Source organism: Spea bombifrons, chromosome 3 (genome assembly GCF_027358695.1).
Source record: "Spea bombifrons isolate aSpeBom1 chromosome 3, aSpeBom1.2.pri, whole genome shotgun sequence".
NCBI classification, from domain to species: Eukaryota; Metazoa; Chordata; class Amphibia; order Anura; family Pelobatidae; genus Spea; species Spea bombifrons.
The window spans coordinates 64,832,788-64,857,768 of NC_071089.1; the positions used below are offsets into that span (position 1 = coordinate 64,832,788).

The 24,981-nt window shown below is 35.7% G+C and overlaps 1 protein-coding gene across 1 annotated transcript in view; it reads right to left on the reverse strand.

Annotated features, from left to right (window-relative positions):
• Positions 1-4,163: 4,163 nt before the first annotated feature.
• The window catches only part of GRIK2 (glutamate ionotropic receptor kainate type subunit 2), a 262,126-nt gene continuing 241,308 nt past the window's right edge, over positions 4,164-24,981 (reverse strand). The window contains exons 16-17 of the mRNA XM_053459441.1: positions 18,286-18,536; positions 4,164-5,771 (exon numbers count right to left, since the gene is read on the reverse strand). Of these exons, the coding sequence (XP_053315416.1) occupies positions 5,607-5,771; positions 18,286-18,536 (416 nt within the window). The 3' untranslated portion in view covers positions 4,164-5,606. The remainder of the gene's footprint in view (positions 5,772-18,285; positions 18,537-24,981) is intronic.

Here is a 24,981-nt window from a genome sequence, read left to right on the forward strand (position 1 = left end):
TGGTTATACCCTACACTGAGTCTTGGCTACTGACTGAGAAACCGGGGAAACAGTGTGTTCTCCCAGGCTAAGGGAGCGCAAGTCAGCGGAGGTAGTCGGTCGGACTATCCAAGGTCTGTGACAAGTAATGACATAAGTGAGTATAAATGTCTTGGACACATTTTCTTTTAGTGATGATGTATCAATTAGAGACTTATGCTATGTACAGTTCCAGCTGCGCTGATCTTATTCATGTTGAATGCTACTTCACCTTGCTATGCATATGTGTATTAACCCTCCTTACATAAATAGTATGAGGTGAGGACAAAGGGGAGCACCTGCTTAAACAAGCTGATTGGAACGTTTTATACTTATCCAGAAATGGTGCGCATATACATAGAGAAAAAGAATACAACAATGATGTAATATGTACTGAGAGTTGGAGTTTATAATTGTGAATATTCCACTCACAAACGAAGATGAAATTCAGACTCTTCAAATACCAATAGTAGAATGTTCTTTTAATTGTTCTAGCAATCTAAAAATAAATAAATAAAACCACAATAGTGCAGTATCGTCTGTTATGCGCTAAAAAGCAGGATCCACTTACAAGATGTGGTGGCATAACCGAAGTGTTATGGTCCTATGATCACTTCATTGCTGTATTCATTCTGAATACACTTTGGTTATGCCACCACATCTTGTGGTGTTTATATGTTTTATGTCACCACATCTTGTGGTGTTTGTCCTGTTTATCTGCTTATTTTTTAATCCATGCTACAACAGCATAGTTAAAACACAAATAATTGCTTATGAGTTAATTTTAATCTAAAATAATGGATCTTATACAATGTATGTACCATTAGAAAATGCTTATTAATTTATTTGAAATAATGATCATGAATATCATGTTTAAGTAAGCACCTATTTCTTTCTCATCTATATGTATGTAAGATGATAAGCGATCAATTATAATATATAAGAGATGTCAAATTTCATGAATTTCACTTCCCAATTATACTCATGTACCATGCTTTTCAGTATTAACACCCTCTGCCGTTTAGCATATCGTTTTTCCACATATATAAATCAGGAAGTGTACATTGAGTCATCTTGCCTGTTTGTTCACATTACAGGCAGTTAATATATCACTTGTGTCATCCCCAGGGTATTCATCTGGTTTCCTGCCACTCTGTCCTACATTTGGTAATGCAATATAAATCATGTTGTGTCACCTTAAGATGTACTTAATTTACTATTAGATTGCAAGAATAGACTATATGTTTCCTTAAATAAGCCTTGTAAAATTAATGGGTGTAATGGAAAATATTACATACTAATTTATTAAAAACTTTCTTCACTCTAGCAATTATAGTAACTAACTACAATATTGTTGAGCTGAGTGTGACACAACACAGAACGTTTTGTGGCATAGCTAAGTTGTTCTTATATAAACGCCCTATGGCTTTCTAAATAATAACTGTTTTCAGAAGTGCTCAATGGCAAATGAAGAAGTGGTTACTGTGCTAATGCATTCTGTGCTTAAGCAGACGACAATGCTCTTGGGCAGTGAGCAGTAGGGGGTGAAAGCATAATGAATTTATGGCCACCTTCATCCATCATACAGATTACCTGAGGAGAAATAAAAATACATAAGCATTTTCACTTGTTTTGGGCCTAGAAATGTATATGTTATATAAATATTATAATGTGAATTTCTTTATAAATCCCCAAGTAGTTGAAGTACTTCTTAGAACGAGTCATGAGTGGTGGTACGGTTCTTTGGAAGACTTTTCCTGGAGGAGCAACATACCTTACTCTCAAAACTGGAGCGACTACCCACTTTTAGCTGGTTTAGGCTGCGAGGAAGTGGTAAGGACTGCCAGAAACCCTCCTGGCAATATTTGAAGCTTTTTCACCCAGAACCGAGTGAAAAGTAAAATATTTTTCATGTGGGATCTACTGCGGAAACCTTATGACTTTGACACCTTCTGTGGCAACACCTGAGGTAATAGATACCTTCTGAATGTGGGTGGGGATTTGCAACAATGCATGCAATGAAAGTCAAAACAGAGGTCTATATGAGCCACTATTAACCATTTCAGCTCATGGGAGGAGGGTATAATATTTATAAATATATTTTATGGGAAATATGAATACAATTCTATAAAGAGATAAAAATAATTATAAATAAAACCTTGTAGGGTATCTGTGCCCCCCCCACTTGCCCACTAGGATGAGAAGGATTAAAATGAAGCAGGGATCTCGTCCTATGCCTCTGCCCATCCATTCATCACTGTACTGTGGGAAACACAAGAGTATATGCAATCCCACACGACCAGTGGACATTTTCCAATCCTCACAGAATTGTACACAGAAGGGATTATTTCGTTTTTTTTTCATGGTTTTATGTCTTTTTTGTGAGTAGGGTGTCTAGGGACTCCTGTTATTTTATTTTCGTTTCTCTTTTTTGCTATTTATTTATATTGGGTTGTTTAAGCCAAATTATTTGGTGAGGACATGCAGTTTGATTCAACCTGCATGCACAAATCTGAAACTTGCAAATCATAGGCACCCACGTGTACTTGGAAAATACTCATATTTTAGTGAATATGTGAGTTCATGGAATGTATGGGATCTGCTGGCTATATATAAATAAATTCATTGTAATGAGTTGTTTGTATGTTTGTGAATCTAAGTACATAAGGTATAAGACTTCAGTCTAGTCTGGTCAGTTGTGTTAAAGCTTAACTCCACATACTAATTAATGACTGGACCATATGGATGTGTATATTCTAATCGAAAATCTTTTTTTTCTGCTGGAGTTTTCACTTGTTGGCTTGTTAACTTATCTAATGCTACCTTGTCATGATGACGGATTACAGCACCACACATATTACTGACAATCTTCTGTTTCCTTAGTGGATATGAAAAATATTTTATATCTGAATATATTTTAATCAAGATGCATGCAATGAATATTATATATTTAAATACACTTTTCTTTACTTTTTTGGACAAATACCAACTATTCAGAACAAACCTAAAAAAAATGACAGCTTCATTTTTTTACTTTTGGTGGTCAACAAAATCCAAATGAACAATCACAGCCACGAAAAAGAAATACATACACTTGTAGACAAACAGATACAATGGCCAGATTTGTAAAAAAGCAATTAACGTACATAGACATGGACGATGAAAAATGTAACACATTCATATGATTGATGTGTAAGCAGTACATTGTAAAGCAATATGCTGCTTACCTTTTGAAGTTAAAAAAAAAAAAACACAAGACAATTTTAATGGCGATACAGTAATAGCATAAATCATAGTACAGAAAACAATGGTTGTATTATTTTTATACTTTTAATAATCACCACTATGATGGAAAGGATAACAAAAATAAATACTGATGTCCTACTTCACTTGGGCCTAAATACAGTAAAGTGCAATACAGAATCGTCACTTTCTAAAGTAGGAAAGACCTTAGTGTATTGCGTTCAAAGAATAGCACTACATATAAACAGAATTTGACATCAGATCAAGTCATTGGGCCCTACTAAACCATTCATTTTAATGTCTGTTATAAAGCTTCAAAGCTTATTTTATCTTTGCCATTTTGGTAGTATTTGGTAGTAGTAGTAGAATAGATATAAGTGGATCATATGGGTCTTACCCCCTTCTACCTTCTAATTAGGGCCAGGATGATTATTAGTAGGAAATCTAGATGTGCAATACTCAGTGGTAATTGTGTATATAAAATGTTAAAAAAAATTACAAAACATAATTTAAAAATGGTCTTATATTGGAACATTTCCATTAATTGATATGGTAACAATACATCTTCAAACTTTGTACCAGAATCACTTCAATCTTTAATGTAATGAGCCGATCAGTAATTTACTGTATCTCTGATTCGGCATGACCGCCCCGTTCTTTCTGTAAACATATTAATTCGTAAACACAGAAAAATGGAAACATAAATTTAACAAAATAAAGATTCTGTTGTGTATGTAAAGCTGCATTGCGTAGGATACATGAATGATTGAAGAACCAGTTTAAACTGAATTTGACTAGCCGGCTAGAAGAAACCAACCTCTAAACTGGTATATGAAATAAAAGAAAAGATGTGTATGAAAGAATGCATTTTTTTAATGCAAAATAAAATAGAAAAATCCATATTCTTTTTGCTTATGTTTATTTTGTGCATTGGATTCAAACAGGAAACTGTGTGCACTTCAACTGTTATCACAATGTGGTCAATAAGACTGTGTATTTTACCATTTACACACAATTGCTCAGTACAGTATGTTCTTAGCTTGGTGAAAATCAGGGATGTAGCATGATAAGCAGTGTTGGTAGTGCAACTAGCAATATTAATCTTGAACAGAATTAGCTGATATTTGTATTTTTAAGATTGGACTTGAATTTGAGAAAAATAATCTCACCAAACATTGGTGGTGCTGAGACACTACCTTTCGTGCTTGGCATCACACCCCTGAAAGAAATGTATGTTTGGATTTTGTTGATAAAAAGTATTACAAAAATCTCCATACAAAAACTATTTTTATAGAAATCTTGCATTTCCACAAATAAACCTGAACATTTTTTTAAATAAAAACTGCTCAAGGATTTTGATCATTAAACACCGACTGTATTGATGAATGCTGCCCACTTAAAGCTCTCCATGGAAAGTTCTTTTAAGTGGCTTGTATTTTTTCCACAGCTGGAGGGAACTGCAGAGGCTCAATGGGGTTCAAATGGTGACAGGAACATGTTTTAAAATCTTTTTATAGACTAAAATATAACCTTTTCTTTGCCAGATACACATTATCTCGCGCTGCAATACACAATTAAAATACATTTTCTTCCATCTTCAACAATGCATTAGGATGCACTGAGCCAACTTAACATTTTACACACAGAAACGTTGTAATCGGATTGAATTGAACGATACAATTATTGCCTTGTTGACTGACATTTTGTTTTATTTACGACAGTGAAACACAGAGTCCACAAAGCAGATAAAAATCTCTCTTGTACTGAATATATTTTCATAATCATGATATACATGATTTCGAAACCATCTTTAATAATCTCATGTAGCCGGTTGAGTTTAAAAATGAATATTTTTTTTCTTTTCAATGTGGATTTTGCAATAGTGTATAATCTTTTTTCTTCTCGGTCTTTGCTAAGTGTGCAAAGAACAATTAGTTGCTTCAGAACAGTTTATATGTGATTTTATTTTCATTGGTCAATCTGATATTTTTTTTTACCTTCCTTGAATCAGATTTAGCTTGACAAAAATAACTTCTTTTTTGTTTTCATTGGGACCTTATTTGAAAAGCAACCACAAAATGCACACGTTACATTCAGAAGAATGGTGGACCCCTTAAAAACAGTTTAACCTCCGCAGTACTTGGTTTATCCATGATTCTTGCAATGTTATTCTGACCGCAGGATCAGATAAGTTTCAAGTTCATAGACACAGCGACATGAGGTAACTCATTTTATTTTTTCACAGGTTGTATATTTCCACAGGAAACATTCTCGCAGAGTTGTTTGGAAAAAGAAAAAAAAAAAAAGCTGACAGTTTGTGCTTGGGGAAGCCTGACTTCCTGCTTTTATGCCATCGTTTCTTTCCCTGGCAATCTTCTGTCATTAAACGTGTGCATGTTGATAACTTCCTCTGTTTTCACCATTACAGGCGGTTGGGGTTTGTGTTTCAAGCGTCGTTGACACTTTAGAGACATCCTCAGTTCCTCAACCATTGCGCTGCAGAAAGACCTCTGTAAATGAAACAGAATGATATATATATATATTAAAAGATAATAAAAATAATCCTTAAAACAAAAACGTTCACAGATTTACTCTTTTTTTGTGTTGCTTGTCAAGCTTTGTAATCTAGTAAATTTGCTGTTTCTGCCTGAAGCTTCCAGCAAACCACTGTCACTTAAATATGCATCACATAGTAATTAAAATGACTTATCAAGCTGTGAAATCTCATTGAAAATTTCACCTTGTCACTAAAATAATTTATCTGCCAGCTAGTGCATAGTGATGCACATTACAGGCAAATGCAATTCAAACATATGTTCCATAGAATTTATATCCAAGCTCATTTATGTTTTAAACATTTTGTCAAAGGCTGGCACAATATTTTAACACTTGTTTAACAGATAATTATACTCATGCATATTTAGTTATCCTTATTTATTATTGACATATCATAATAACAACATAGTAATAAAATAACTGGTTACTGGTAGTTTTTCACTGGTTAAATGCAAATCAAACATTTTTCTATTAAGTACCCATTAAAACATGGCTCCTTGTGCCAATTTGTATTTATGAAATATGAATACATTCAGAAAAAATAACCGGAGCTTGATTTTCTACAGCTTAAAGTAACGTATTTTCTTCATACTGAAAACTATCAATGAAATTATCACCAAACTTCATTCTGGGGTTATAAACCAGTATACAAAGCATAGCTGAGTACTAACATTTATTTCTCTTTAGAAGAGAAACAATCTATATCCTCCAGTAAATGCAAAAAGCAATAGACAATGTATATAAAGAATTTTCTGCTTTTAAGAGTGAACCTTTATTTTTTTTTACATAATAGACACATTTTAAACCACTCTAAATATTATATTGCTGCTTATTGATCTATATGTATTATCTTTCTATGCAAGATAAAAATATACAGAGCCTTGTGAGATATACATGCACAAGGGCACTCATCCAGCTGGTAACTATTAAATGTTATTAATAAATGATCTCTGTACCTCCATACATTTGATAGCACAGTAAATAAAGAATTTTATTTACAACCTGTTTCTCCGATGCTATAGACCAAATGGGTCTCAATAAAGCTTTTGCGTAAACCTGTGTCAGCCATTAAAAAGTCTTGATTATAGCTTATTTGATATACATATAACAAAATTTGAAATGGTTCAAAAAACAAAGTAGTAAATCTAGAACTAGTTCTGCTAAAATGACCAGCTTTCATAAAAATTATATAGAGTAATGACATGCAATGAAAAATCCAAAGCAACAAAATGAGCAGAAAAAAACACTTTATCCAAATATCAGACACAAAAATACTAATCTAAAAATACCCGAGTATATAAATGTTGTCCAAAGCTACCAATACTTCATGTTGGAAAACCAAAAACACTGTATGGTTCTCATGATAACCTTTTTGAATGGATGTTATTGAGAAAACCACACAAAAGCACAACATGTATGTATATAAAATAAAATAAATAATAAAAATGCAATTGCCCGTAAACGAAAAATACGCATCTGGTATATTTAATTTTATTTGTTTGTATATTGTTTATATTTGATAATACAATTTCAATTAAGTGGAGTTGTTTTCAGATGTCAACATATTCAGAAAAATGTATATGTGCTACAGATAAGAAAACTAGGTATAACAACTGCACGTTCCAATAAGTGCATGCTTATAACAAATGAGCCACAACTACATTATTTTATAATAAGTTGCCAAATTTTCCAGGAGCAAAAATGTATAAGCTCCTAAAGTGGAGATGGAAGGAAAAAGGGGAAACCAACAGTAAAAGATAAGGGAAAACCAGCTCTGTCAGTTGTTTCTTTGAAATATATAACACACGACGAAAACTGCTTGTACAGGGCTTAAATCACTAAAAACTGAGATATTAACTGAATGGTCTTTTTGATTATTCTGTTCTAATCTATTTTTTAAAATATATGCTTAAATCTGTTACAGCTCCTACACTTTTAGTCCAAGCTGTAGAAGAAAACATTTTCACTGCATCATTAACCCCTTAACGACAATCCCCGTACATGTACGGGGTTGCCGTGCAAGGGGTTAACGACAATGCCCGTACATGTACGGGCTGCCGTTAAATAGCTGCATCGCCGCGATCGCGGCGTTTTCGCCGCGATCGGCGGCTTTGCAGCATCCACGGAAGCCTCACAAGTGAGGCTGACCGTGGATCCGGGGAGGGCAGCCCTTGGCAGCCCTCCCCGGAAGAAAAATGGCCGCCGCCGCACCGATCATCAAAGATCGCGGCGGCGCCCGGCTAAAACTGCTTAGGAAGCGATCGGAATCGCTTCCTAAGCATAAACTGTGTTGCTGACATGCCTCAGTATCGAGGCATGCAGCAACACAACCCCCCGACCCCCGGTCGCCTTGTGATTGCTCCGAGGAGCAACCACAAGTGCCATCCTGTGAATGACGTTGCCGTCATTCACAGGATGGCATCAGCAATAGATATCAGTTCACAGAGGGTCTATTCAGACCCTCTTGAGAACTCTCGAGCTCCTCCTGCAGGTTGAATGCAGGTACTGCATCCAACCATGCAAGGTCAATGGAGCCCAGCTCACTAATGAGAGTGACTAGTAAGTAAAAAAAAAAAATTAAAAAATGTTTCAAAAAAAATGTCAAAAATATGGTAACATGTAAAAATCCCCACTGTCACCAAAAAAAAAAAAATTTTTAACAAGCAAGTCCTAAAATTTTTTATCTTTACAAAAATTCCATTATGGAAAGAGTTAAAATATTGGCATTACAAATGCCCATAGGGTGTCTAGTATTAAAAAATATATGATTTGATGGGGTAAATTGAATTGGCCGGGTTCAAAGATGTCCCAAATATGGGACATGGGGCAGATGTCTAAATGGCAAGAAAATACACACCTCACAAAGGCGGCCTTTTACCTCCCAAATAACCCTACAAACCCATGCATGGGGGGTATCGCTGCGCTCAGGAGATGTTACTGAACACATATTGGGGTGTTGTGTGACACGGACATATACCAGGAGCCATAGATTTATACCTGAAGTACAACATGTGTGAATAAAATACAAAAATAATTACTACCATAAAGTTTCACAAAGGGTAGTGGTAAAATTAGTGCATGGAAAGGGTTAAAATACCAGCATTTCAAATACCTTGGGGTGTCTAGTTTTTAAAAATATATGATTTGATGGGGTAAATTGCATTGGCCGGCTTCAAAGATACCCAAAATGGCACATGGGGGGAAGAATTACCAGATTTGGAAAAAAAAGGTTTTGAAATAGCAAAACTCTACCTGTAATTATTGCCCCATAACGTGCAGAAAAAAGCAAAAAAACATAAAAACATTGGGTATTTCTAAACTCAGGACAAATAGTAGAATCTATTTAGCAGGTTTTTTCATTAGTTTTTGCAGATGAGTAAAAGTTTTCTGTTTAAAAAGTGAGAAAAAGTAATTTTTTAAACAAAAAATCCCCATATTTTATCATTTTTTTTATAGTAAATTAGATGATATGATAAAATGAATGGTATCTAAAGAAAGCCCTGTTTGTCCTGAAAAAAACAATATATAATATGTGTGGGAGCATGAAATGAGAAAGAAGAAAATCACAGCTAAACAGCAACACCGAAAAACGTTAAAAGAGCCATTGTCCCACAATATACTACGAGTAAAAACCCCTATTGTCCTTAAGGGGTTAAAAATCATAACAAATTCATTATTGTATTTCCTTTGGTTCATATATATAATATTTCATACAGCACCATTATTTATAAAATCTAGCTTATCTGTATTTTTCTTTTATTTGATCATATCTTGGAGAAAAAAAAAAGGATCATGAAAAACTAGCCATATTGAGAAGCAAAAGATCAAGGCTGGCAGCATCTTATTGTGATCAGCACATGCACAATAACATCAAAAAGTCGATAGTCATGGCACAACTAGTAGTAAAATACATTTAACCCCTTAAGGAGAGGCTGTTTTTTACTTTTTGTACCCTTTGGGACCGAGACTGTTTTAACACTTTTGCGGTGCTCACGTTTAGATTTCTCCATTTAGTGTACCCACACAAGTTATATATTGTTTTTTTCAGGACAAGAAGGGCTCATTTCCTATAAAGAAAATATGTAAAAAAAATTGAAAAAAAAAAACCTTTTCTCACTTTTATTTGAAAAACATTTACTCATCCAAAAAAGAACATGCTAAATAGATTCTAGTTTTTGTGCTGGGATTAGAAATACCCAATGTTCTTTTATTTTTTTTTGCTTTTTTCTGCAAGTTATTAGGCAATAAGTACAAGTAGCATTTTGCTATTTCAAAACCAATTTTTATCAAAATCAGCAACATCTCCCAAGTACAGTGATACCCACATGCATGGGTTTGTCTGGTGTTTGGGGGCTAAAAGTCCACATTTGGGAAGTGTGCTCCCCCCCATTTTGGTCAGTCTGTGCCTATGCCTTATCTTTTACCTGGGCCACTCCAATTTACCACATCAAACCATGCATACCCCTTGGGTATTTGAAATGCTTTTACTTTAACGCTTTCCATGTCACAAGTAAAAAAAATGTTTGCACTTTTTTTTTTCTTTTTTACATTTTGCTGGAACTGGATGCATAATTATTTTTAAATGTTACCACTTTTTTGTAGCTTTTTTTCCCCCAAGATGAGTACTGCCTTGCTAAAGAAGCTGAGGGTAAAGGTGATGGATTGGCCAAGCATCCTACCTTAAAATAGGCCCAGTCAGGACCGGACTGACTGGGCCTATGCGGCCATCGTTAACGCAGGGCAAAAGGGGCAGCTGCCCCTTAAGCCCGCAGCAACTGTGACCAGGCCCGCCACTGTAGTAGCGGGCCCGCTACTTACCTGGCAGACGCGCACAAGCAGCGTCTCTTCTACCGCCAGGGGGACGCAGGAATCCAACGGAGTCACGTGACGTGCGTCACGTACGTCACATGACCCTGCTGCGCGTCTGCTTCCCCTGTGCAGTAGAACAGGTTGTCTGCAGAAGTCTGTGAGCTGCGCGTACATCATCAGTTCAGGTAAGGGGGTGAGGGAGGCTGTATGAAGGTGTATGTGAGATTGAGTGAATGAGTGGATTAATAAGTATCTGTGAAGGAGTGAGTGAATGCATGCATTCTAATTCTGTCTAATTCTGTGACTATACATTATGTATTTATGTATGAGTATATGTCTAGTGGCATGTGTATATGGGTTTATATATTCCTTAGGGCAGTTTTTTAAACCCAGTTCTTAAAGGACACCAATGGTCCAGGTATTACAATAGATTGTAATAATTAGTAAATTCTGCACTGTTAGTGTGTCTAAAGGTTGGAAACTACTGCGTTAAGTATATTGTGCAAAGATGCCACAGGCAGGCTGTTTTGGTGGCAAAGATGCCACAGGCAAGCTGTTTTGGGGGCAAAGATGCCACAGGCAGGCTGTTTTGGGGGCAGCAACCATCACATAAATCAATACTAAAGTGAAACCGTCCGTGGAAACCCTCCGGATGTGGGTGTCAGTGTGGCAGAGCCTGTCCTGGTGTTTGTGTGTCAGTGTGGCAGAACCTGTCCTGTTGTGTGTGTGTTTGAGTGTCGGTGTGGCAGAGCCTGTCCTGGTGTGTGTGTGTTTGGGTGTCGGTGTGGCAGAGCCTGTCCTGGTGTGTGGTTGTCAGTGTAGCAGAGCCTGTCCTGGTGTGTGTGTGTGTGTATGAGTGTTGGTGTGACAGAGCCTGTCCTGGTGTGTGTGTGTGGGTGTTAGTGTGACAGAGCCTGTCCTGGTGTGTGTGTTTGGGTGTCGGTGTGGCAGAGCCTGTCCTGGTGTGTGTGTTTGGGTGTCGGTGTGGTAGAGCCTGTCCTGGTGTGTGTGTCTGGGTGTCTGTGTGGCAGAGCATGTCCTGATGTGTGTGTCTGGGTGTCAGTGTGGCAGAGCCTGTCCTAGTGTGTGTGTTCAGGTGTCAGTGTGGCAGAGCCTATCCTGGGGTGTGTGTTTGAGTGTCGGTGTGGCAGAGCCTGTCCTGGGGTGTGTGTTTGGGTGTTGGTGTGGCAGAGCCTGTCCTGGTGTGTGTACAAAACAAAAAAGGCCCTGTTTGGCCAAAATGTTGCTTTTTTTTTTTTTTGCTTTCTCTGAATAAAGTAACCTAAGGATTGGAAGCTGATTGGAGTGCTGGGATTCTTTTCTGTGTTCGTATACTTAAAGAGGGTTTATGCTGTCCCTTTTTTCCTGCTAGGAGTTGAGTGCTGAACCATTTTTTTCTTTTTTAACTGTCCTGGTGTGTGTGTCTGGTGTTGGTGTGGCAGAGCCTGTCCTGGTGTGTGTTTGGGTGTTGGTATCGCAGAGCCTGTCCTGGGGTGTGTGTCTGGGTGTCGGTGTGGAAAAGCCTGTCCTGGTGTGTGTGTTTTGTTATCTGTTTCCTTAATTTACAGTAGGAACTATTTCATTTTTACTTATCCAGAGATAAAACGCCCTCCTGAATTTGTAGTGACTTCAGAGGACAAAACATTCAAGGCCCTGAAATCATTTAGTGGAAAAGATAAGGTATTGTGTCATTTACTCTATAATATTTATTTAAAGGATTAGTCGCACTAAATTGTGGCTTCAGGCTTCCCATGTTGATTGACCAAGTATTATGTATGTGTATGTACATATATGTTTTTTCATAAAAATGGGCTGCTCAGTCTGAAATGCCCGGGCCTATTTTTTGTCCCAGTCCAGGCCATATATATATATAATCATTACACACAGTGGGAAATGATACTCATTTTATTGGTTGTCTAATAAATCAATAAAATGGTTATCATAATTATAGATCTTTTTGTGTGCATGCAGTCTGCAAATGCAGTTTGGAAAAATCAATTTTCAATGTATTACCAAACACCTTGAAAGCTCATTTTAACCGTTATCATGTCCAAGTGTATTTCACTGCTGTGACAACACTGACATCAACAGGATAGCAGGATAATCATTAACTGTATATGTATGACTATATGGATTGGTAGTGACAAAATAATATATATATGTGTATATATTTAGTATTTAAGATACAAAAAAATTATAGTGGATTGAAAGGGAAGACAGATATCATTGAGCGTAATCAGGGGGGAAAGTCAAGACTTTGTGATTCAAAGCAAATTATAATATATTGCTTTATTTTCCAGCATTGACAAAACGTCAGTCATTTGCTTTAAATAAATTGAATCTCTTACTTGCCCTTTGATACTGTTTCGGTGAAATTCAGAATAAAAGTGCAAGGTTTGTTCAGAGGTTCATTACCTCTAGCATTGCATGTCAGATATTGTTTGAAATCTTGTTAAAATGTCCTAAGGCAATAATGACAGTAATCTTGTAGCTTATAGTTTGTGTTAGAGCGCAGTGTTTTCACATTTTCTATAATGCATCAATCAAAATGCCTTCCAATTCTGCTGAAATTAGTCCTGAATGGATACGAGACCCTCTCTTGAGCCTTGGTTCTTAATAAGCTCCTGTCTCTACAGGCTTCTTCTCCTGGGAACTAGAATGATGTTCTACACAGTTGGAGATTTTCAATCTACTCGCATAAACCCAGAGGCAGTTGCCAAAATTTTAGATGATTGTTGACATAGAAACAATACAGTCTCTGGTGGAAAAAAAGCTTGTGTGTATTTATATGTATTCAAAATATGATACATTTGAAGACTTAAAGGGATGAAATAGAGAACAGATAAAATGGGAAATGGTAAATAGAAAACCTTGAGAAGTGTGGAATATAATATCACAAAATGTTGTCTACATTGCTGAAAATACCTCTTTTTTCATGATATTTAAACACAAACAAAAGTACTTAACTTACACATGCATTGATTCACTAAAAGTATTAATTACTTGACAAGTACTCAGAAATTCACAGAAATAAAGTTGGAGATGGATGGATAAATGTACTTGCAATTTGGAAAAAAAACAGGCTTGCAATGTGACTTGATTCAAAAGCTCATGGTTGACCTTATACTTTCTTGCGATTCCTCATGTAAGGTCTTGCAGGGCATCATGCAAATTTGGACTGTCCATGTCAGTGCTTGCAAATCATTAGTAGACAAATTTAATGCAAATACATAAGAATGGCTAACAATCAACCTCCAGCTGGAAAGTGTTCCCCAAGTGTTACATTATAGCAAATCAACCATAAATGGAGCTATCATGGAATTTTCCTTTAATTTTGTTGTGGTTAATCTGATGTGTGATGCAATTATTTAGTTGTTAACAACAGATAACTTTTTTTGTTTTTGTTTTCAGCTTGCCCCCTCAATGCAATTTTTTGAGTTTATGTGGCAATTCACTTTTTTTTGGCAGTCAAATTATGAATGATGAATTTGTGTGCTAAACCTGTGTGCCTAAGTAACTTAACTGGACTGCCAATCCGCAACAACTCGAGTTTTAGTACAAAGACTCAACTGGGTTTAAGGTACTCTTTCTACACAAGTGAAAAAAATAAAGTATATGTGTTTGTAAGATGTATGATGAAAAGTGATTATCTGAAAAGATGGAAAGAAAAGAATAGTAATTATTATAGTAATAATTCAGTGTATTAATGAGAAGCAACTCCCTCTAAGTAGCCTCTAAGTATTTGTTTTAATGCATACCTTGCTCAGACTTTTCTTGCAGTTAACCCTTTCCTAGTAGGATATATATAGAAAACACATATCTAACAGATATAAAATAGATTAATAGAAGTTAAAAGCCATTTACAAAACACTAATATGAGAAGTTATTCACAGACTGAATCACAACAAGGTCAGTGTAAGGCAATATGTATTAATCCAATGTATGCTAGAATAGTACCTTCTTTACATGTGGATACAAATTGTGTATAGTCTGTATGCAATACATATAAAAAAGAAGTTTCTCCCTTTGTAGAGAAATACACAAATTGTAACTGTTTATTATTTGTACTGTGGTTAAAAACGCCCACCACCACAAACTATAGCTGTAGACTACCAAAGTTACATTAACAATGACATACAATTTAATAATTGGGAAGTTCTTAACCCCTTAATGACAAAGCCCGTACATGTACGGGCTCAAAATGCATTGTTTTCAATGGTTTTAGGGACCGCCCATTGTCCTTAAGGGGTTAATGTATAACACTGCTGAATGTTCCCCAACCATTAAATAAATCCCTTTTAGTAATTAACAAAGCTTTAACAAGCTAGTGGCACAACAATATCTACACCTACATCAGTATAATATATTCCTTAGAATCATTAATACATAGTAATTAAGGTTGACAAAAACTCCACCAAGTTCAATCTTTCTGTCTATCTTTCCTGCTTTTTATCCAAAAGGCGGAAAAGGAAAACAATTACACTATTTTTCAGATTTTGCCAATGGGGTGGGGGGCGGTATTTTGTGACTCCAAGAGGCAATCAGATTTCTCCTTGAATCATTATAGCCCTGTATGATCTGCTTTTCTAGAAAAAAACATCCAGATCATTTTGAAGGCATCATTTGTATTTGATAGCACCACCTCTCTTGGCAGTGAATTCCATACCTTAATTGTCCTCACTGTAAATAATACCTTCCTTTGTTGTCTATGAAATCTTCACTCTTCCAGTCTCAGAGGATGACCTCTTGTCCTTTGTATATTTCTGTTAATGAACAGGTCACTGGGAAGTTCTTTATATTGGTCCTGCACATATTTATACAATTTTATAGTATCCCCTCTAAGACGCCATTTTCTAGTGTATACAGAGGCAACTTGTAGCCCACCTTTGCACCTTTTCTTGTTCTATAATGTCATTTTTAATTTCTCATCTGGCAGGTTCAGCAATTACTTTAGACTTAAATTCTGACCATGTATTGTTTGTGTTCTACATATTTTCTGCAAGATCCCGTATTATCATTTGATTATAACCTGTCAAGCTACTTTATTATAATACCGTAAACAGAGATTTGAAAAAAGAAAAGATCTGCTCAATCATTGTTCATCATACTTAGAGTACAAGTAAATAATTCAAATTATATTCATGTTAGACATTTTATTAATGTTAATAGCAGCAAGCCAAGAATTGTATTTTTTTTTTCCAGCAATTATGTTTTCTTTTAAATATAACAATACACCATCTTGTGGTTACTGTGGAGGAATGCAAGTACCGAATAACTACATGTAAAATGTTTGCACTATAGGTTAGAAACATTTGCTTTGAAATTCTTTGGGTTATTGCAACAAAAATGTATATTCAGATCTGTTTATCCCAAGTAATATTTTTTGGAAAACTAAGTGATACACTAATAAATGTGCTGAGATTCTCATTTTCATATAATTTTAGTATACATTTTTTTATATTTCAATGTATTATTCTAAACTATAATAACCAAGGATGTCAAAGACAGTTGCTCATTACTTTCCAAAAAAGGAAGTGGTCAATAAATACCTTCGTAAAAGAGACATTCAATGTATAAATACATATGTTAAAAAGGAACAAAACTGACGAATGAAGGGAGAAAGTCCATTGTTCTTACATTCTTTTATTGTAAATGCCCTGTGCATTGTAGAATGTCTCTATAAGACTGCTATGCATCTGCCTTTTGTATTCTGTGTATCTACAAAAGTCTGCAGGCTTCTATTTGGCCATTTTACTAGTTACCCTACTTCTTCCATTTAGGATTTCTCAACTACCTTTAGTAAATAAAGTAAGGTTCTCCTTATAGGAGCAAAAAAACCACAATGCCTATCTAATGCCTCACCAGAGTTTTTTTACCACTTAATTCATCCATCCCAAGGGGCTTGTGGCATAGTTACCCCAAGGGATGTTTTAAGTTATTTTAATGACCCCATCCTGCCAGACATTGGGTTAGGGTGAGGTACAAAATGGGGTCAGTGCCTCCCATAGATTATTTTATTAATTATAATAATTATATAATTATCCCAGTAAGCAGGGGATGAAGGTGAGAAGGAGTATAGTTGGTGCACATGCTCCCAATGCCCCCATACTATTATCTATAAACTGCAACTGATCCTGCATAAAAAAGGGTTAATTTTAAACTAAATTCAACATGCTGCAAAATGTTTCAGCTCTTGCGTCCTTTCATATACGAGCTCATTGATTTCATGTAACAAAACTGAACTATAATTATATTCTGTACTTGAAGATCAAAAGACTTACAAATAAATGTAACAATGCAATATCCATAACATGGTTTGTGATGTTTTTATTTTTATTTTAGGTTACCGTGTTTGATTCACCACTTTCTTTTTTGCAAAGATTCAAAGCAGTGTCGTCCACTTGCGATATAAAAAACTATTTATATCAAGAGGTTTGATACAGTTTAAATATATTGTAATTTATTGTTGGCCATTAAAGGCCTAAACATATGTATACATACATTTTGTTTTAAAGGAGCACATCTGTGAGCATCTCTATAAAACCCTATCTCCAAAAACAACAAATGGGTCCATTATAATGTTAAAAACAAGACCTTAATAACTTTTGCTTCAATGGGAAATCTTAAGAAACGTTACCATTGTCATCCTATAGGACCTATAGGAAAAGCCTCTGGTTATTATGGAACATTAAGAAACATATTGCAGTTTGAAAAACACTCTACAGTAGTTTTGATGGCTCCTGTCACTGCCTACCATGATATCAAATGTTGCATGGGTTCTGGCCCTGTGGTGGAGTGGTATTTTGTAGGATACTGGATATGTTCCCACTTTGGTCTTGTAGAAAGGGGATTGCTGCCCCCCTAGCCTTGCCACCCTAGACCTGGATATGTCACTGAGTGTGTTAGGTTAGGTATTAGGTTTTAATCAATTTATAACATATACAATATACAATATATATGGATGTATATATTACATTTTTTTACAGAAAAAGGAGAAAGTTTAATGCCAAATACCATGCAGAAAGAATTAAAAACTTGTGTGCTACATGCCATTTCGTATCTACACTTAATAGCCATTTAATTTGAGAAAAGACACAGCATGATACATACTAATTTAACTTGAGCCAAAAAACACTCACAGTGGTGTCTGCATTTAACCTGCATTTTTTAACTTTGAAATGCATGCAATAGACCATTAATTTTCAGAACTGCCATATATTCATTTCAAATATGTTAAGACCCATCATTTCTTCTTCCATAATAATATAGATTCATATTCTTCAAACTTATAAATGAGGCTTAAAAGCCATAATAGATAGATAAAATTGTGAAATGAAGTTTAATCATATAAATTACATTTTTTTTTCTACTTCCCACATCCATTACATCGGTAAGATATACATATTTTTTACACACATATTTCAATGATCTTTTTAAAAAGTTTTTTAAAGTTTTTTAAGTTTTAAGTTTATGTTGCACTAATAATAATAACATGATTTAGTTTTTTTAGTCATCCTTAGCCTTAATAAACTCAGAGTATGAAGGAAATTAATATGCCTAGTTTTTAAATGGAAAGTCAATAACTATTCTCATTGCGTTATTATTCTCATTGCGTATAATTTACTACAAAGCATAATTAACAAACTTAATCTCACTTACTTTTTCCAACTGAGCGTTCTTTTTGGATTTGTAGAGAAATTCTCCGACAGCAACAAAAACTGAGAGAACCAATCCGGCAGCTAAAACAATGAAGATTCCACCAATATTTTGAACTCCAAGAGCACTGGCTTCCTTGCTCTCTTCTTCAGGGCACCCATTACCCCGCCACCATTTTTCCTTCATCATATGCAGAATACCTTCTTCTTGTAGTTGTAGAATGGCTATTGTGATTTTGTCTCTATATGGAGAACCTGTGACAAAAAGTACAACATTTCATTTCCATGCAACTTTAGCAGTTTCTGTATTTAAACTATATAATGCACTGTTAAATATCTATAGCATGTGTAGCCATGTATGTCCAAACATATAATTGCTGGTTATTTAATTTAAAATGATGTGAATGCTGCAGGTACAATAGCCACAATGCAATGAGCCACCTAAGATTCAGATTAATGGGGAAAAAAAGAATTCTAAAGCCATACTCACTGGTAAAATGTTTAACTCTCAGAGTTGATAGTAAAGTAAAAAGTGCTAACCAATCAATCTATGTACATTAAACACTTTAATCTGAAGCCACGGTAAGTATATCAAAGCAAACCTCAGGGCAGCCAACTGAGATCAAAATAAGTTAACAATTAGGGTAAATGTGCAACAAAAATATAAACTATATACAGCTGTGATCAAATGTTTGCATACCCTTGGAAAATTAGTAATATATGTACCATGAAAAAAAAAACATGAGTGAGCAGACAAAAAACATTTTTTACATTTTTTATGGGATTCATATTCAACTGTAGGTTATAACAAAATGGCACAATCACAAAATAAAACATGGAACAAAGAAATGAAATAACCACTGTTCAAACGTCTGCATATCACTTAGTTCTTAATACTGTGTATTGCCCTCTTTAGCATCAATTATGGCATGCAGTCTTTTGTAAAAGTTGTCTATGAGGCCCCAAATTCTTGAAGGTGGTATAGCTGCCCATTCTTCATGGCAAAATCCCTCCAGGTCATGCAAAGTCTTTGGTCAGGAGACTGTGATAGCCCTTTCAGAACCTTCACCTTTTTGTTCTGTAACCACTGAAGGGTCAACTTGGCCTTGTGCTTAGGGTCATTGTCATGTTGGAAAGTCCAAGAGCATCCCATGCGCAGCTTTCGTGTGGAAATTTTCTGATAACATGCAGCATTCATCTTTCCCAGAATTCCCACCAAGGAGCTTTCTTTTGGAGGCCTGAATGACTCATATATATTGTGAGTGCAATAATTGAAGTTTTGTCCTGAAGTTCCATAGTGTTTGACCATATTACACTTCATTTCGTATTTGTTATTTTTTTGTTTTTCCGAGTTATTGAGATTGATGGTTACAAGTGCCCCTAGACAGAAGTCTTGTTTGTACCAATCCAAGGTCAAGGCAGGCAGCCGAGATGCAGTGTCAAAACAGGAAGCCAAGGGTCAAAAGCCAGGGGATCCGATAATATGGGTAAGGTAACTGGAGCAGGGAATGAAGGTTGTAATGCTTTGTCTCTGCGTACAAGGCAGCAGAATAACTCAAGGGAGTGTCTGGGGTTTAAAGCCCATAAGAACCAGGAACGTCCTGTTGCCCAGGCAATTTGGGCGTGGCTGATACCTGGGGACATATGAGATCCCCAGTGGCAGGGCCTGTGCTGTTCTGGCATCTGCGCCATCATAAGTGCTGGCTTGTGCACGTACCTACTCCCAGCCACCATGACAGCAAAGAGATGCCGTGATGGCGCCCGCCGTGGACCCTGCCGGAGCCCAAGTAAGGAGGCTCCAATACACGGATGTTTTTCTTCCTTGACATTGTGTTAACACACAACTGAATGATCCAGACCAAAAACTTTGGCTTTTATAGAGGTCTTAAAACTTGCTGATGATCAATTAAATCAAGGAAATTTGATTAACAGCACCTGTCTATTACTTAGCTACTTAATTCCTATGGAAGCAGTAAGGGTGTACTTACTTTTCCACACATTGCTTCTCCTTTTTGGCTATGTTTTTGTTAAATAAATCATGACATGGTGTAATATGCCATCATAATATGTTCATCATCAAGACATTAGCAGCAGATTCTTTAAGTCCTGTAAGTTGCAAGGTGGAGCCTCCATGGGTGCATCCTGGTGCCATATGACCAAGCCATCATAGCTCCGTGGTTCAGTTCTTATGCACACGTGCCCATTGTAGGCACTTTTGGCAGTGGACAGGGATCAGCATGGGCTCCTTGACTGGTCTAAGGCTATGCAGCCCCATATGCAATAAACTGCGATGCACTGTGTGTTCTGACACCTTTCTATCAGAACCAGCATTAACTTTTTCAGCAACTTGAGCTACAGTAGCTTGTCTGTTGGCTTTAACCAAATGGTTCAGGCTTCGCCCCAAGTGCATCAATGAGCCTTGGCCGCCCATGACCCTATCGCCAATGCACTGATTTTCCTTTCTTGGACCACTATTTCTTCCACGAAATTGAACAGGTGTACCTTATACAGTGGCTAGTGAGGGTATATTATTATTATTATTATCTTTTATTTACATAGCGCCAACAGCAGCGCTTAATACAATACATATATTCAAGGGGTATGACAAGACGAGAATTGATGGACTAAGACAAACTGATACATTAGGTGGAAAGAGCCCTGCTCCCAAGCTTACAATCTTGAGGGAATGGGGTATATATACATTGCTTCAGACCTGATGAAGAGAGGATAACTCTCAAAAGCTTGTCTTTTAAATATTATGTTAGTCCACTAAAAAAGGTATCACCGCATATTCTGCAATAATCTTATTTTTTTACATCATGTCTAGTGGACTAATACGGCTTAATCCATATATATATATATATATATATATATATATACATATATATATATTTATATATATATATATATATATATATATATATATATATATATATATATATATATATTTTATATATATATATATATATATATATATATATATATATAGCTTTTATGATTACATTGTTAATTTTTCAATATGCCTGGAGAAAATCTGTTCTGAAATCTTAACCAAATTTGTCTTCCTGTTTTAACCACAGCCAACCAATATGCTTTCTACTTCTCTAACTGTGGAGGTAATTTGCTTATATTCATAAAAAGCCAATGTTTTGATGTTCTTTAAGAAGAAATTAATTCTCAGAATGGTTCCCAGAAAGGGCAGACATCATCTAAAATGGCCTGTTGCATTTATGTGGGATATAGCCCTGTTAACCAAGTGTCAGCGTAGTAGGTTAGTTACTGGATTCCCCAAGCAGGAACAATACGTAGAGTCGATATGGAGGTCATGGGTCGGGACAGGCAGAAAACAATCTCGTAAACGGTATAACAGGCACAGGTCAGGACAGGTGGTTCAATCTTGTAAACGGTATAAGAGGCAAGGGTCAGGGCAGGCGGCAAACACTCAAAGTCGGGAGATGGCCAAGGAGTCAAAATACCGGAAACAGGCAGTAATGAAGCGCTATAGGACCAGGATATGGCAAAAGGGACAGGAGGACAGCAGGATACAACCCTAGGGGAGCTGGTGTAACCAAGCAATGAGTGTTATTCGGATGATGTTTTGTGCAGTCTCGCACTTCGTTTCCTATTCCCTGTAGAGGGAATAGGCATACATGCTTTATTCTTTGCACGCGCCTTACTACTAGTAGTTGTGCGTGTACGGCGCGCATGCATATTTCTCCCGTCGTGGCCTGAGCTGCAGCCTCGCGTTGGAGCCTTGCGCACACCCCTGGTCTCCCACAGGTAAGAAGGGGCGGTAGTCGTGAGACCAGGCTTTTCATTTGTACATGGAATATTTTGGGAAAATGTGACGTGTATATATATATATATATATATATATATATATATATATATATATATATATATATATATATATATATATATATACACACACACACACACACATATATATACATATACACATATATACATACATACTAGCTAGTTAATAGTTAAGCCCATGAAATTTACTAAGCTCACTTTTATTACTTAGAAGGGACTATTCCTTAGGTTAAGAGTGTCCAGCCAGGTATAATATTTATGACAGGACAGAAAGTACTACAAGGAACTATGTGCAGTAATACTGAGGATCCCTAAGATTTCTTGTGTTGCTGGTAGACCATGCCTAGGAATGATTTAGAGGAGGATATCTATCTATCTATCTATCTATCTATCCATTCCTCCATCCATAGATTATATTGCAGGATACACACACAAGATCCAATTGTGTTATCCATTTGTAGTCTTCACATGGATACAATGAAAACTTCCAAGATCTGAAGAAGGCAATAGTTTTGTAATAAATGTATAGATTTAACAGGAACTCTGATGTCTTATGAAAGAAATATATGACAAAACACATATTAGGAATATGCTTTGATTGCAAGTGTTATGTTTAAGCCCCAGGCTTAAAATAATGTAATACATTGCTTCTTGAGAACAAAGCAGAATTTTATTTATAGACTTTCAAACAGTGTCAAAAAACCAAAGGGATCCAATCTACTGCAAAATCCCAGTGGGTATGGCTTGAAGATAATTCACTAAATTTATATGTTTCCTTAAGACCTTATTCATGCACTAAGCTTCAATGAACTATTGATTAAAACAGAATTCCTCAAGCACATAAATGATGTTATAGAAAGCTTTGCTGGTATTAAAGATAAAGTAGGCATCTTCAAACCACTAAACAGCACTAAAGTATGAGGCTTTCAAGTGAACTGCAGGGAAATAGTGTTTCAGAAATGTTTTTGTTAATTATTAAGAGCTTCATTATAACTTGAAATAATTGTATGCAAAACTGTGAGTAAAATACATACGAATTCCTTTGGAGACTGCAAAAAAGGAAAATGTTTTAAACATGCTTAGCATGGTGTGAATTGGATTTACACACAAAGACAAACTACCAATGAAATAAGCTAAAATGTAATTCGATATGAATTTAGAACTAGCACTAAACCTCTGGTAACTGATAAATGTATAAAAAGAGGTGTTTCTTCACTTTTACTATCCAACAGGTTATTTCCCATGATGCTCTATTCTGACAATCCCAAAAGCGGGTCCCAGTATACATTCTGCTGTTTACTGGTAAATGTCTGAGCGGTAATGCTGATAAGATATCTCCAGACCTATTTGGTATATTAAGTCTTGATTTTCAATATGGCAAGCAAAGGTTGCTGCTCCTTCACTTCTAATATCTTTTAGCAAACAAGGACACCAGATGTTTATGGGCTACATAAAGAACAGGGGGTGGTAAAGTAAAGTGAATTAATAAATCCCAGTGAATTGCACAACAAGGGTACTTTATGCTACAGGACATTAACAGGGTCTCCGCATCTCATGATGGTTTCTTCCAAAGCATCCATTGTAACATTTGATGGTGTAGTTTTTTAATATCATATTCAATTTATTTGCAGAAAGCATAGACATTATATGCTTAGAAGGTGGCTGCCTAAGTTGCTACTTTGATGGATATTCCACCATAAGGTTTTTACATATGATAGGAAACAAAGAAATCTGTCTGTTGGTCTGTCTGTCTACGTATCTCATATTTTTTCAAGATGCTGAGTTTTTACACTAAATGAAAAAGACGGATAAATAAGCAAGAATCTAATTCAATTTTAGATCAGCATGAGGCGAGTTCTTTAGATTTTTTCGAATATGCACCAAATGACAGCAGTGTGAAATGGGAAAGGAAGATAAAGGGCTATTATAAGAATCATGGGTGAATGGAAGAAAATGCATTAATGCTTTTGTCAAGATACAAAAGAAGAGTGGCCTCTGCATTGTTGAGTAAGAAGATGTCACAATATTAGAGAACTGCTTTTTTTTTTTATGAAATAGGTAAAGGAGAGCAACACTTTTGTTCCAGAAGTAGACAACAGTGCTTTAGACTATATGATACTTCAACATATATACTTAAGAATATTAAGAAATGTGAGAGACTTACAATGTATTTAGTGCTACATGAAAAAGTACCTTATGATCTGAAACAAAAACTATAGATAAAAGAGCAAATGTAAAAACACATTTTAAAGTTATTTTTTTTCTCTAACCAATACCTTTTATCAATTATGGACTTGTATAATTGTCTCTGTACCCTTATACAATCATATTAAAATGATGGGACAACGATCATAAAAAAATGTCACATTGGTTCTTGAAATGGATGAATCAGAATTTATTTCCAAAGAAATTCATTGTTCACATGCTCATTCCTTATGTGTTTCAAATGAATGATCCATATTGCATTTACCCACAATGCTAAATATACATTATTGGACATGGGTTTTTTGTACAGTACATCACACTGAGCTAAATTCTGGTATATACAGAATGCGGGGATATGATCAGATTACATGACCCAGAAAATCCAAAGGCACTACTAACATAACATTTTATTTTTTAAAAAGTCTTGATAAATAATGAATAGTGTAGGATTAGTCTGGGAGAAAAAACATTTTCGGCAAGGACAACAATATTGGAGGAAAGTGTCTAAAACCTCTTTTTGTAGTATGTAAGCATGTTTTGAAAAAACTCATTCTGAAGCCATGTTTTTTTTTTAAAAAAAGTAATTATGATCACTGTGTTAACAGTTATGTTCTATTTTGCTTGGAGCAGCTATACCCCTGTGAGTTAATGTACTAAAACATTGGAGTATGCAGAA